At 45.8% G+C, this 12139-nt stretch overlaps 1 protein-coding gene across 2 annotated transcripts in view; it reads right to left on the bottom strand.

Annotated features, from left to right (window-relative positions):
• The window catches only part of LIMK2 (LIM domain kinase 2), a 32268-nt gene extending 27789 nt beyond the window's left edge, over positions 1-4479 (bottom strand). The window contains exon 1 of one of the 2 annotated variants that reach the window (XM_015429599.1): positions 4234-4479. In XM_015429599.1, the coding sequence (XP_015285085.1) occupies positions 4234-4286 (53 nt within the window). In that variant the 5' untranslated portion in view covers positions 4287-4479. Of the gene's footprint in view, positions 1-1656; positions 1711-4233 lie in introns of those variants that run through there. The other variant, XM_015429600.1, reaches the window with a different exon arrangement.
• Positions 4480-12139: the final 7660 nt, after the last annotated feature.

A 12139-nucleotide genomic window follows, 5' to 3' on the forward strand; every position in this document is an offset into this window, starting at 1 on the left:
CACTGGTTTATTTTCTTAATAGAAACTGGAGGAGGACCTTGATTCTCAGCAGCAGCTCAGCTATTGCCTAGCTTATATAAAAGCAGCCCTCTCCTAGACCAGGCCTGGGAAGTGATTATCCATTACCACGGGGCTTTGATACACATGCCAACGAGCCATGCTCATCTTTCACAAGAGAGAGTTGGCGTATAGAAGATTCCACTTCACCTCAGCCACATGCAAGTACATGCCTAGAGGGTGCCACACAGCACCAACCCTCTTCTTCAGTTTCTAGCCTGAAAACGTTACTTGAAAGAGTGGCACAACTGGGATACAAAAAGCAAGATAACTTGGCGACATACCACCGCATGCGTCAGAAATATTTGGATTTGTTATGGCAAGGACACTACAGTTTCAGTGAGAGAATACTGCACATGTTCTACAAGAAACTAAAACACCCATTGGGGATTCAAAGGCAGGTTTTAAGACTGCTCCCTCCATGGCCTGGACACCTCAATTTCATCCTAAAGGGCTGTCAAAATGCCTGGGCCCATTACTGTGAGTTATTTTGAAAGGCAAACGGCTGGTAACCACAGCAGCAGGGCTGGCCTGACCACTAGGCAACCTAGATGATTGCCTAGTGCTGGATTTTGAGGAGCACCAAAGGGGTGCCTCCTCTACTGATCTGAAGGGAAGGTTGGCATGGACTGGCTTCTAGAACTCTCCATATCACTGACTCTATTCTTCCACGTTGCCATGATTTAATGCAGGGGGCTTTTGAAAAGCTTCTCGCTCTTAATTTCAACATTATTGATTTTGAACGTCCATTAAGTAAAATGTTCATCCTAGACTTTATACTTTTCTCTGTCAAATGAGGTGGGAAAACCCTTTGACCGGCTCTGCACAGCAGGCTGTTTTGTAGGTAGCAAACCTGGAGGAAGCTAGAGAAGAGGGTACCCAGTAATGATAAGGCAATGAAGTCTCTCACTACCCTTTCCCTAGAACTGGAAAAAAACATCTGGTTAGAAGACTCTTAAGCACAGCAAACCCACTAAGGGCACCAGTCACAGAACAGGAACTTCTGAAACAACTCCAGTTTAGTCAATGGAATTTCAGGCAGCGCTGTTGATTTATGCTGACTTGGGATAATTGGCCCATATATACCTCTTATCCTGATTGCCTTATCTATAGAGTCACACCTCCCAGACCCTGGCAAGGTGGTGAACTGAAGGAGAAAAGGCGGCGGCCGCAACACATACTGGGGAAAAGGTGAGAGGGGCAGGGGCTGAGACGTTTAAGCAGCTAGTCCTTTGCTACATCATTAAACAAATCTGGGCAGGACAAGTTTCCAACAGAAACCTGCCCAAACCTGCAGAAGTACTATTCACACTGACTGCTTCAAATGGGGCAAAAATTGCAACACGGAAAAGCATTTTCTTACACGCAGTGCACATGGAGATGGCGTGCGGTGCTGACCCAGGCAGCTTGCTGGATGTAGTAATTCATATAACCCTTTTCTGGAATGCACAAAGCACTGGTCTTTTTTTATACTCTTTATTACACCCTCCACATTGAGAAAGACCATATGAGAGATGTGTATGGGTTAGAGTGCAGAGATCACAACTTGCTCAAGCCCTAAATTCGCAGTTCAAGATGTATGTCTGAATCAAGGGCTACCTGGATTGCAGCTCATCCCCAAGGTAGTAGTCTGTACACAGAGGGTACATAATCATTCCAGATTCTGTGACCACATTACTAATCCTACAGGTTCTTCAACCGCCATGACGATCCTCACTGTGTCAAGAGGTCCATACCACTTTAATGCTTGTGTTGTGGCAGGCTCAGCTTTCACGAGCCAGAATCCTCTTCACCAGTTGCACAAAGTGCTTTCCTAAGTATGCATAGAGAGACAGACAGACAGAAGAGAAAAAAAAGTACTTTGCAAAGCTGGGCCTAGAGGCCAAGAAAATGTAAGAGAAGAGTAGGTGTGCCACAGGGTTCTGTACAGAACACAAACGAGTACAGGAGCCAAATGGGTTGGGTGTGAGCCACTCCCAACAGGAGGCCTCTGGTGATAAATGATAGTATCTTTCCTGTTACGCTAAAGACCTAAAGTGGAACAATTACTTTCTATAGCGAGAAAGCTCAGTGCTTTCTATGCAGTTTGTACTCATTTCCATACAGTTTGCGCAGGAGGACTTGGGCTGGACCTGTGTCTACCACTGTGCCACGTCTCTCAATGTGATTCAGAATCCACCCCTTTGCCCCTTATGGTCAGGATTTTTCTATCCTCGGCTGTCGCTTGCTAGGTCAGCAGTGAACAGGCAGGAGGCAAAAACTTGGCATAGCAGAGGAGCTCTTCTCGGAATCCATTACTTCCACACACACCCAATATACAGCAGTTTTGTCTGGGAGGACTTCATTTACGCCTACTTTTCAGACAAGGCTTTTATCTCTTTTATAGTTGTTGTTTTTTCCCCTCAAGAGACTGCCTAGCCACCTCGAGCAGTTTGCTTCCTAGCAGAGAAAAAATTCTAGCAAACAGCCTCTACAATATGTACTACATGGACAGAGATGCTGGGGCAAGCCAAATACATCTAGATTAAGAATATGTTGGCGCTGGTAGCAGAGCAGAATCGGGTATGTTTATACACAGGTGCCACAAAAGAGATGCCCATCTACAATTGAGGAGGCGTGCAACAAGTGAGATATTCAACCTCTACTGTACAGTTCACCAATCTGACTATTAACTGCATTCATATCCAGATCTGGTTGGTGGCGGATATGAAACTGGGTACAAACCATATGGCAGCCACACTTGCCAGGTATCGCTGGGCAAACCCCTCAGCTTTAAATGTTCTTCCATCAAGGTATAGGGTCCTCACTCACAGGACTGTCATGAAAACAAACAGATGGCAAAAGCACTTTGCATGCAAATTCAATGGGCCAGAACCGCCTCCCCATATGGGAATTCAATTAGCGCTGCTGTACGCCACTGTTTTTACTGAGAATTCGGTACTGTCATAAATTCTGCCGCATATACAAATTAAGATTTCGTTATTCTCATTTTCAAGCACATACTGGGTGAAGAAATAGGAGTTCCTTTTAAAGGACAGGAATTCCTCTTTGCTTGTTACTCCTAGAACTGATACCTGGACCACCATGTAACGCCCGACCCCCTGGCATGCTTGAAACTGCTGATTAATCCTCCAGACTGGGTTTATCTATACATTTCTACAGCCCAAGCAGTACAATATGTTATGACGATCCATTATTACTCTTATATTAAACAAAACACTGTTGCTGCAGGCAAATCAAGCAAAAGGGTCCTTCTAGGCAGAATAAATGAACCAATTTAGAATACCAGTGACTTCTCAAGTGTTGAAAATCTAAGGAGGCAAATGAAAAGGAAGAGATCTGGCCCCGTACCTCCAGGCACAAGTCTGAGAGATGCTAACACATTCCTTCTTCTGGCGATCATCGCCTCTGCTGTGGTCTTCAAGTTACTTAACAGGTGTTTTTGCACAAAGCACTCCTAAGTATCCACATGTAATAAGTTCTAACTCATCTTTAATCATACTTTGTAGGGCTCACTTGCTACCTCATACACGCACCCCTGATTTACTACACTTTGGTCCTTCAAGGAGCTCATGGGGGCATAAATAGAGTTTGAATCTGGATCTCCCCTCTACATATCCATCACTCTGTCCACTGCCTCACATGGGCTAAATCAGAGTTGCCAACCTCCAGGTGGCGGCTGAGATCTCCTGGAATTACAACAGCTCTTCAGGTGACAGAGATCAGTTGGATAAAATGGCTGCTTTGGAAGGTGAACTCTATGGTATTATAGCCCACTGAAGTATTTCCCCTCCCCAAACCCTTCCCTTCCTAGACTCCACCCCTCAAATCTCCAGGAATTTCTAAACCCAATACTAGCAAACCTAGCTAATATACCAAGTAAACATTTTGGAGGTGAACCTGGAAAGAATCTGCCTTGATACAAAACCTGGCACACACCCCTGCGGGAGGTAAACGCAATTGTGGCCTGACTTGGGATGTCCTGTATATCCCGTATCTTCTCATTCTACCAGGTGGATTTGAGGCTATCCTCCAATGCTTTAGCAGAACAGCTCTAAAGGTCCAGCCATGCTCTGCATCAGGGCTTTTGCACCCATAACCTGCTAAAAAAAAAAACACCCAGCATTTACACTGGAGAAGCCAGAGCACACCTCCCAGAGACCAAGCACCTCTTACCAAAAAGGATCCTTAGGAATGCAGTAAGCTGGGGCAGACAAGTAGCTTCCCATCTCCGGGCAGTGGCTCAACCCGCTGAACGGCAAACCTGTCTGACTGCTTTAGCTGACATGACAACCGCCAGGGCTTGCTTCACCTCCCTTCAATTCAGCTGCCTCAAAGCAAGTCAAGCGTAGGACTGCCATATCCCAAGCCGTGTGCCGATCTTGAGACTTTCCCTGCAGCACTCACGGCTGTGCTGTTGCTGCTCTTTAGCACCCCTCATGAGCATGAACTTCGTGGGAGGACCATCACACACTCCGGTAGAGGCTGACAGGAGAACGCCAGACAGACTGCGGTCAAGTTTCTGCCTCCCTCTCTGGTTCCACCCCAAGGGAGGAGGAGGAGGGGAGGAGCTCTTTTCAGAAGGGGTGGGGGACAGTAGTTAAAATAGTTTGGGGAGGAGAACAGTTGTGCAAAGGGTGGAACCTACAGCCACAGAAACGCTGGAAGGCACAAGTCTCTCTTTAAAAATAATAATAATAAGATAAACCGGGGATACAGAATCAAGTCAATAGTGCCTGATAATCCAGTCAGACATGACCCAGCTGGGGACACATCCACCAGGGACTGTTGTCACCTTCAGCTTCTGCTAGCCAGCTCTTCACCCCTTCCACCCCCCTTCACAGGTGTCTGACTGGCGACAAGTAAAAAAAGACAATTCCCGGCTTGCTGTACAGCCACTGCCTACCTGCCAGCTCAATCTGACATCAACCAACAAGGGGGTCGATGGGGATTAAAAAAAATTTTCAATGCCACCTTGGGCAACTTGCTCAAGAGGTGGCAACATATATAACTTCTGCTCTTAAAAATAAGGGGAAGGAGGCCAAGTCCTCCCTGAGGTAGAACACCTGGCAATAAACAACCTCCCAATCAGGACAGAGTCTGAGTGAAGGACTGCAATTCCAGGGTCCACTTGCAGAGTCTGGGAACATCATCGGCACAAGTCCTTTACTTAAAACTTCATTGCCTGTGTAGGGGTGCATGCATAAGACCTGCTCCGATGGCAAAGGGTCTACAGGAACGTGGGGTGGCACAGCGCTCCCAAACAACCAATTAAGCCATCCAGCGGGTTGAACAGGGAAGTCTAGCAGTTTCTTCAAGAACTCTGCTCTTGTCTACAGATTTCAGTAGGGCGTTCAGGAGGGAGACCTATTGGGTGTGCTTCTCACAGAGCTTTCCCTGTCTCATGAGATTTCCTGGACTGCAATCTTTCCCTCCGCTAATTAACACAGGAACGCAAGCTGTAAGGAAGCTCTCCTGCAAAAGCTTCACTACCATGAGAACGGGCTCTCGCACAGTTCCCAATCATTTTAATAGGTCTTGTTGAGAAGGACTCTCTAGTGAACCAGGGCTGCATCTGCCTGTACTACTAAGCACCAGAAGGGCAAGGTGAAGCAGCTGCTTTAGCAGGGATGTGTGGCGGCAATGAAGGTTTGTTTCCAGATGTGCACTGCAAAGGTTTCCGTTTAAGATAAAATATAAGTTACAGGTAGCTGCACCGGTCAAGAGCAATCAAAATGATACAGAACAACACACAAGTTTTTAAGCTCTCCAGAGCCCTTTGTCAGGCTGGCTGGAAAAAAACAAAAGTAGCCTGATGAAGAGTTCTGGAGAATTCAAAAGATTTATTATATTTGGCTTTTATACTGCCCGTTCCCCAACAGGGCTCAGGGAGGTATACAACAAAACCAAAATCAAATCATACAGTTTAAAATGGACAAAAATCACAATAAAATTCCACAACAGTAAAATTTCTTAATTCTACAGTAACAATGCAGTTTAAAAAACAGATGGCAATCAAAGTTCCAATTGTGCTACCGCCTTGCAGGGGGGAGAGTGCCAGCCAGATGTACACCCTTCCTTGCCATTTCGGTTGGTCTTAATTAAAAATTAATTAAAAATGTTATCTAGATTTGTTTCCACATTTAGGGTACTGAGGAAAGCAGAAGCATGCAACACGGGTGGTTATAGCTTTATGGAAACTGTAGGCCAACAGCAAAACTTGTTTTTGAAGTGCACACATACAGAGCAGGGGCGAACATCCCCCTCTGATGCATTTGAAAATTCCCCCCCCCCAACCTAATAACCCATATTTTCAGTTCTCATGACCTAGTTTTCACTGGAAGAGAAATATTTACAAAAAAGTGGCATGGTTTTCATTTGCTTAAAATGTCTGCCAGTTGCTGCTATCACCCCTCACTACCATGAGAACACCCATGGACTCAGTTCTGGAGCCTAAGGGGTACGCAGGCCTACATTTCTCGACATGCTTAAAAGATCCTGGTTTTCCACTGAAGCCAGTTTTTCCACTCAAGTGCAGACATTGAACTTTTTGCCTTTAGATACTTTCCTCTCAATAAAGACATTTCCCCCCTTCCCTGAAAATATGAGAGCGATGACAAGCTGCTCTTACTTGTCTGCACCCCTGCCACATGGAAGGGGGGGGACACACATGGGGGGGAAGAATCTCTTGCAAAAGCCAGGATCATTCGCTTAGCTGGGTTTTTACAGACTGGCTGTAAAATGCAAAAGCCAACGGTAATAAAAAAGAACAGTCATCAATCCTGCTGCAGCCCATCGGTTTCAGGAAAAGGGTGCAATTCCTCCTGACAATTTATCCAGCTCCATTGGAAACAGCAGTAAGTGTGATGAGTCTGCGTCTAGGAATGCATTCTCTTTCACATCTCCTGCAATGCTCCTTAGGAATAGTGCTCACATCCCAGACTCTTCTGGATTATTAGTTCCATACCATGAAGGGGGGGAGAGAAGAGAAGCGAACAGAACTGGCAAAAGATTCGCATCACAACACTGACAGGAGGAGGAAGGCCATTTCCTCAGTGCTGACAGATCCCACCGTCACACAAACTCGGCTAATACTCAAACTTGCATCCTTGAAGACTTTATCCACAGATGCAAATAAGTAGAGCATGGCTCTACAAGAGAAACCTGCCGCTAAAGAGCTAAGTTTGAGAAATACACGGCACCCAGAGAGAGAAACTACTGCAAATTAATCTTATTTGGTATGCTCTGTCTCAAAGCAGAGGTACAGATTCAGGAAACATCCTCTTCACAGGAAATCTCTTTTCTTCTGAAGTAAATTCTGGAAAGGAGGGACTAAGGATCCGGCTTTCTCGCACTGATAACCTGGTAATAAACTTGATCACCCGGTAATAAACACAGCAGTTCTGATAAAGCTAATGCCACAAGAGCCATTTACTCTGCTTCATATAGAACTTACAATGTTTTTGGACCACCTCCAGACAATTACATTTCCCAGCTTTTGAGAATAAGACTCCAACATATTGCCTCCAGGTTACCTTCACCCTCCTTGCTGTTTCATCTCTGAGATTTTGTTAAGGTTTTAGGACTGCTTGTAGTTAACCTCACAGGCAGGAAACCTGCAGTGGTTCCGCACGAACAGAATCTCTGAAGCTGATCTTTCCGTGGACTAATTTGTGTCGGCAGAGTAAGCGATCTTGTAAATGCCCCAAGAACTCGTGTTCAGAACACTTCCATTAACAATGTGGCCTGAAGTTTAAAAATATTCTCTTACCCGGAAGGCAACTGTTCGTCTGCTTCAAATTTCCTATTGCTGAAAACATGTTCAGAATATTTGTTGGGAACTAATACCCTTGTGAAGACTTGATGACAGGATTCCACACCTCTGCTCCAAAGGCCATTTTGTCGTGATTGTTTGGAGAAAAGCCATAAAACCCCAAGACTTTTGTTATGCACAGTCTGCACATCTTCCTTCAATGCTGCATATCTGCTGTGGGGAACCTTCCGTTTTCTCAGCGAGATAATCCTCCAAGAGAGTACATCTATTGCTGTCACAATTACAGGGTCACATCAATGCTCCCTCTAAGCTGTGGAGTCTTGTGAGCAAAAATTCTACTTTGTGAGCTACTGGCATTAAAGTTGTGAGCGAGCGATTTGGCGACTGCATGAATTAGTTTGCTCTGGAGCAATCCTTCCTGAGCTAAGACAAAAAAGTGTGAGTGAGAGGCTAAAAAACTGTGAGCTAGCTCACACTAACTCAGCTTAGAGGGGACACTAGTCACAGCCAGTGTTCCCTCTAAGCTGAGTTAGTGTGAGCTAGCTCACAGTTTTTTAGCTTCCAGCTCACACATTTTTGTCTTCACTCAGGAAGGATGGCTCCAGAGCAAACTGATTTATGTAGCAGCCAAATCGCTCGCTCACAACTTTAATGCCAGTAGCTCACAGAGTACAACAGCTTAGAGGGAACATTGGTCACAGCTATAGCTGCTGAAGTGCTTTTTTTTTTTGTTTACAACCACCCACCCGCCTGCATCTTTTCAAAAGAAATTTACGCTGGGCTTTCTCCTGCTGCATGATCACAACATGGGAGTTCTTTTCTCTACATTTTTAAGGGCTAGGAAAGTAACAGCAAGCTTCCATAACAGCTTCTTTCCTCCCTTGCCATTTTGTGATCCTTTAGGTTGGGGATTTTTCAAATATTACCTATTTAAATTTTTACTCAGCCCTTCCTCCAAGAAGCCCAGGGCAGCACACCCTGTTCTGTGCTCCTCCGTTTTTTCCTCACAGTCACCCCGTCAGAGGTGTTAGCCAAAAGCCACCCACGGCAGAGTGCAGATTTGAACTCAGAGCTCCCAGATCATAGTCTGGCAGGCTAATCGCTCCATCACAGAAGGTCTCAATCGCTCAGGCATACAGATAAATGGAAGGCAGTGAGCAATATCTCTTTTGTGTTTGAATGCATGCAGAGTCAGATTTATTTATTATTTTGTCAGTTGAGGGTAAAGCCAAAGGTGGAATGGTTATTCTCCTCCCTCCCTGAACTACTCAGTGCGTAAGGTGCAAATGCAGTGGGGCAGAATACAGGAGCCACATTCTTCAGGCAACACATCAACTGCAACAGAAGGAAGATCATGAAGCCTGCCCTTTTAGCACACAGAAATTCATCTCTGATTTGAAAGCCTGGTGCGGGGGGGTGGGGGGGTGGAATTCCATAGGAAGCCATAAGCCGTGATTAAGCTTTGGGACCACTGAATCCCTTTCAATAACCTGTGTGGAAAATAGTTTGAGAACTTCATAAATGGAAGCAAGAAAAAAAGCCTCATTTCGCGAGCCACTGAGCACGGCACCATCTTATGGAAGAGGACAACATTTTGCTTAAAAGGAGTCCCTTCACACATTTTATATTTGGCTTCTACTGTTTTCCCCCCATGTAATCACCTCTGCAACAGAATTCAATTCTTCAACTTCTCTCAAAGAACATGTAACAAATTCCAGAAGAGAAGCAGTATTTAGTCTGTTCCAGCAAATACAAACAGGAGTCTTGGAGCACCTTAAAGCATTTTTTTTACACTAGCATAAGCTTTCATCCACAGGATTAGTGATACTCATTAACTGGCTCAGAAGCCACCTGTAACTCTTCTGAGCACTGTTCTCTAATGTGGCTCCTGCTCCATGTTCCAGGAAAGAGGGCAAGGCCATTGCCCTCAACTCAAGCCTGCTCAAGCAGCCAGGGTTGGCAGGCTGGGGGGAGCTGATCCTTCCACCACTCACTTTTCTTCCCAAAGCCACCGTAATGTTGTTTTCCATCCTCATACTGTGTTCCTACAGGAGAAAATCTTACTCAACGTAGCAGTGTTGTGGGGGAAAGAACATCTAGTTCAAGGAAAGGGTTCCGCTTAGCCACGCTGAGCTTTAAATGCCTCTGCCACGATCTATGGCTCAGAAACAGCCATACAGAAGAGCTGGTACTCTGAAATGTTTCCAAGAAGGCACACCACCCCAAGTGAGATCAAGAGCCTACTTCCTACAAGGCATACCTGGAATGTGATCAGGACAGCATGCCATACAGTAGCCAGAATCAACAAAAGAGGAAAGATGGAAGAAGGACCCTTCTCCCTCCAGATAATGGCTGCCCACTAGTCCTCTGGCACAGGACCCACAAGGTAAGAGCAGATCAGTGCTGGGGCAGCACACCCCGACATAAGAACAGGCAGGATTTGCAGATGTACATAGTGCCTTTATGAGGCAGAAATCCCTTAATAACCCATAATTACTGGGCCCGATGATGTCAAACATATTCTAATGAATAAGCCAACATGAGTAACACTCATGTTATCTTTTCAAGATACCAGTAATCCCCAGTGTGGCACAGTTCTTTGCCAAAAAAGATAAAATCAAAATGAAATTCAATCAAGTAGCTTACGTGTTCCACCAAAAGCAACTCCTCGGGACTAAGAACACATGGGTGTCAAACTACCTGCACACACATTTAGACATTAAAGGGATTCTAACCATTAGCTTTTAAATTTCTAAATTACCTCCCTGGAACAGACCTCAAGAGCACCTAGGTGGGGCAGTGGATAGCAAATCGGTTAATGCTTTGAAACTCATGGTGCGACCCTGGATAAACTGCTTTCATTCAATCTAATCTACCTGACAAAACAAATGATGGGCTCAAATGTGATTCTGAACATCTTGGTAGAAGGTTAGGGTAGCAAATTAAATAAGGAAAAGTGCCGCACTCCTATGAGTTGTCTGAACCTGGGTCTGCATGTTCATACAGACACTGCACCATAGTAAGACTGCCACATCTCCAGCTCCAACCCAACCCAAGAGCCACATAAGCCCAACAAGTAGTTCTTGCTCTCACTGTTCTCAAGTGATGGCTGCTATAACCCGAGGAATGGCAAATCAGCAAATTTTAGGCAGGACATACCATAACCCCACCCACTTTGCCAGCCACCTTCACATGATTTCATGTGGAACGAGTAAGATTACTTCAGAGGTCATTTCGGGGGGGGGATCGCAGTTCCCCCGGGTGAGGTACCGGGGGGCGGGGCACATGACGAAGCCCCGCCCCCTGCTTCCGGCCGCCCCGCTTCCGGCCCTCATTCAGCCAGGAGGAGGCAGGAGAAGAGGGAGGGTAAGTTGCTTCCTCCCTGCCTCTCCCTACCCCTGCCTGCCTGGGGCCAGGGAGGGCCTTCGTGGGGCTTCCTTGCACTCCTGCCGGCCTTGCAGGTCCACCATGGGGCTCGGCAGTGGAGCTGCAAGGCCGGCGGTGGCGGCTGGGACCGTTGGGGGCGGGGTGTGTGGCCTTATGACACACTTCCGGTGATGTCAGGGTGTGTGGCATATGCTAATGAGTTATGCTAATGAGTTCCCCTAGCTCTTTTTCTACGAAATGACCCCTGGATTACTTCAAGACCCAAATACAGAATTGTACACCATGAAAGCTCGTTCGCGATACAGACTTAGCAAGAGACCCACGGCTGGTTAGAAGCAGTAAAGAGCCTGTAGCAGCACTTTCAAGAAGGTGGCCCAGTTATGATACAATTTAGATTTATTTAGGGAATTTTTATCTCACCTTTCTAGTCAAAAGGAATTTTTACAGAAGCTTCCAGTACTAAGAATTAAGCAAATATATTAATTAGGCATTTTAAAAAAATAGTATTTTACTTTGTCACTCTTTCTCTAGCCAGCTAAATACAGAAGCCAGAAAACGGAAGACAAATCTCAGCCCAAACTTCATAAGATAAAGAGAGGACTTGGGCAGAAGGACTCACATACATCCACTATGGCTGTGAAAAGTGTGATTGGTGAGCTAGGCCAATTCTGAGCGAGCCATTCTTCAAGCATAGGAAAGCGGCCAACCATGCATTAGAGCAATTACATGTCAGGCCAAGAAGCCAGCAATATCCACAGGAAGCCTGTCCACAGCCTCTGCAAGAGTTGCCAGAACTCACAGTTACCAGCTGCCAAAAGGCTTTCTACCAGCAGCAGCCTCTTAAAAGTTTGGCACAGGAACATTCGACGCTAACAATAAAGCCAGCAGTGGAGGCAGGAACACAGGAATCAGCTAGCAGTG

This window comes from Gekko japonicus, unplaced genomic scaffold (assembly GCF_001447785.1).
Source record: "Gekko japonicus isolate JY-2015 unplaced genomic scaffold, Gekko_japonicus_V1.1 scaffold409, whole genome shotgun sequence".
NCBI classification, from domain to species: domain Eukaryota; kingdom Metazoa; phylum Chordata; class Lepidosauria; order Squamata; family Gekkonidae; genus Gekko; species Gekko japonicus.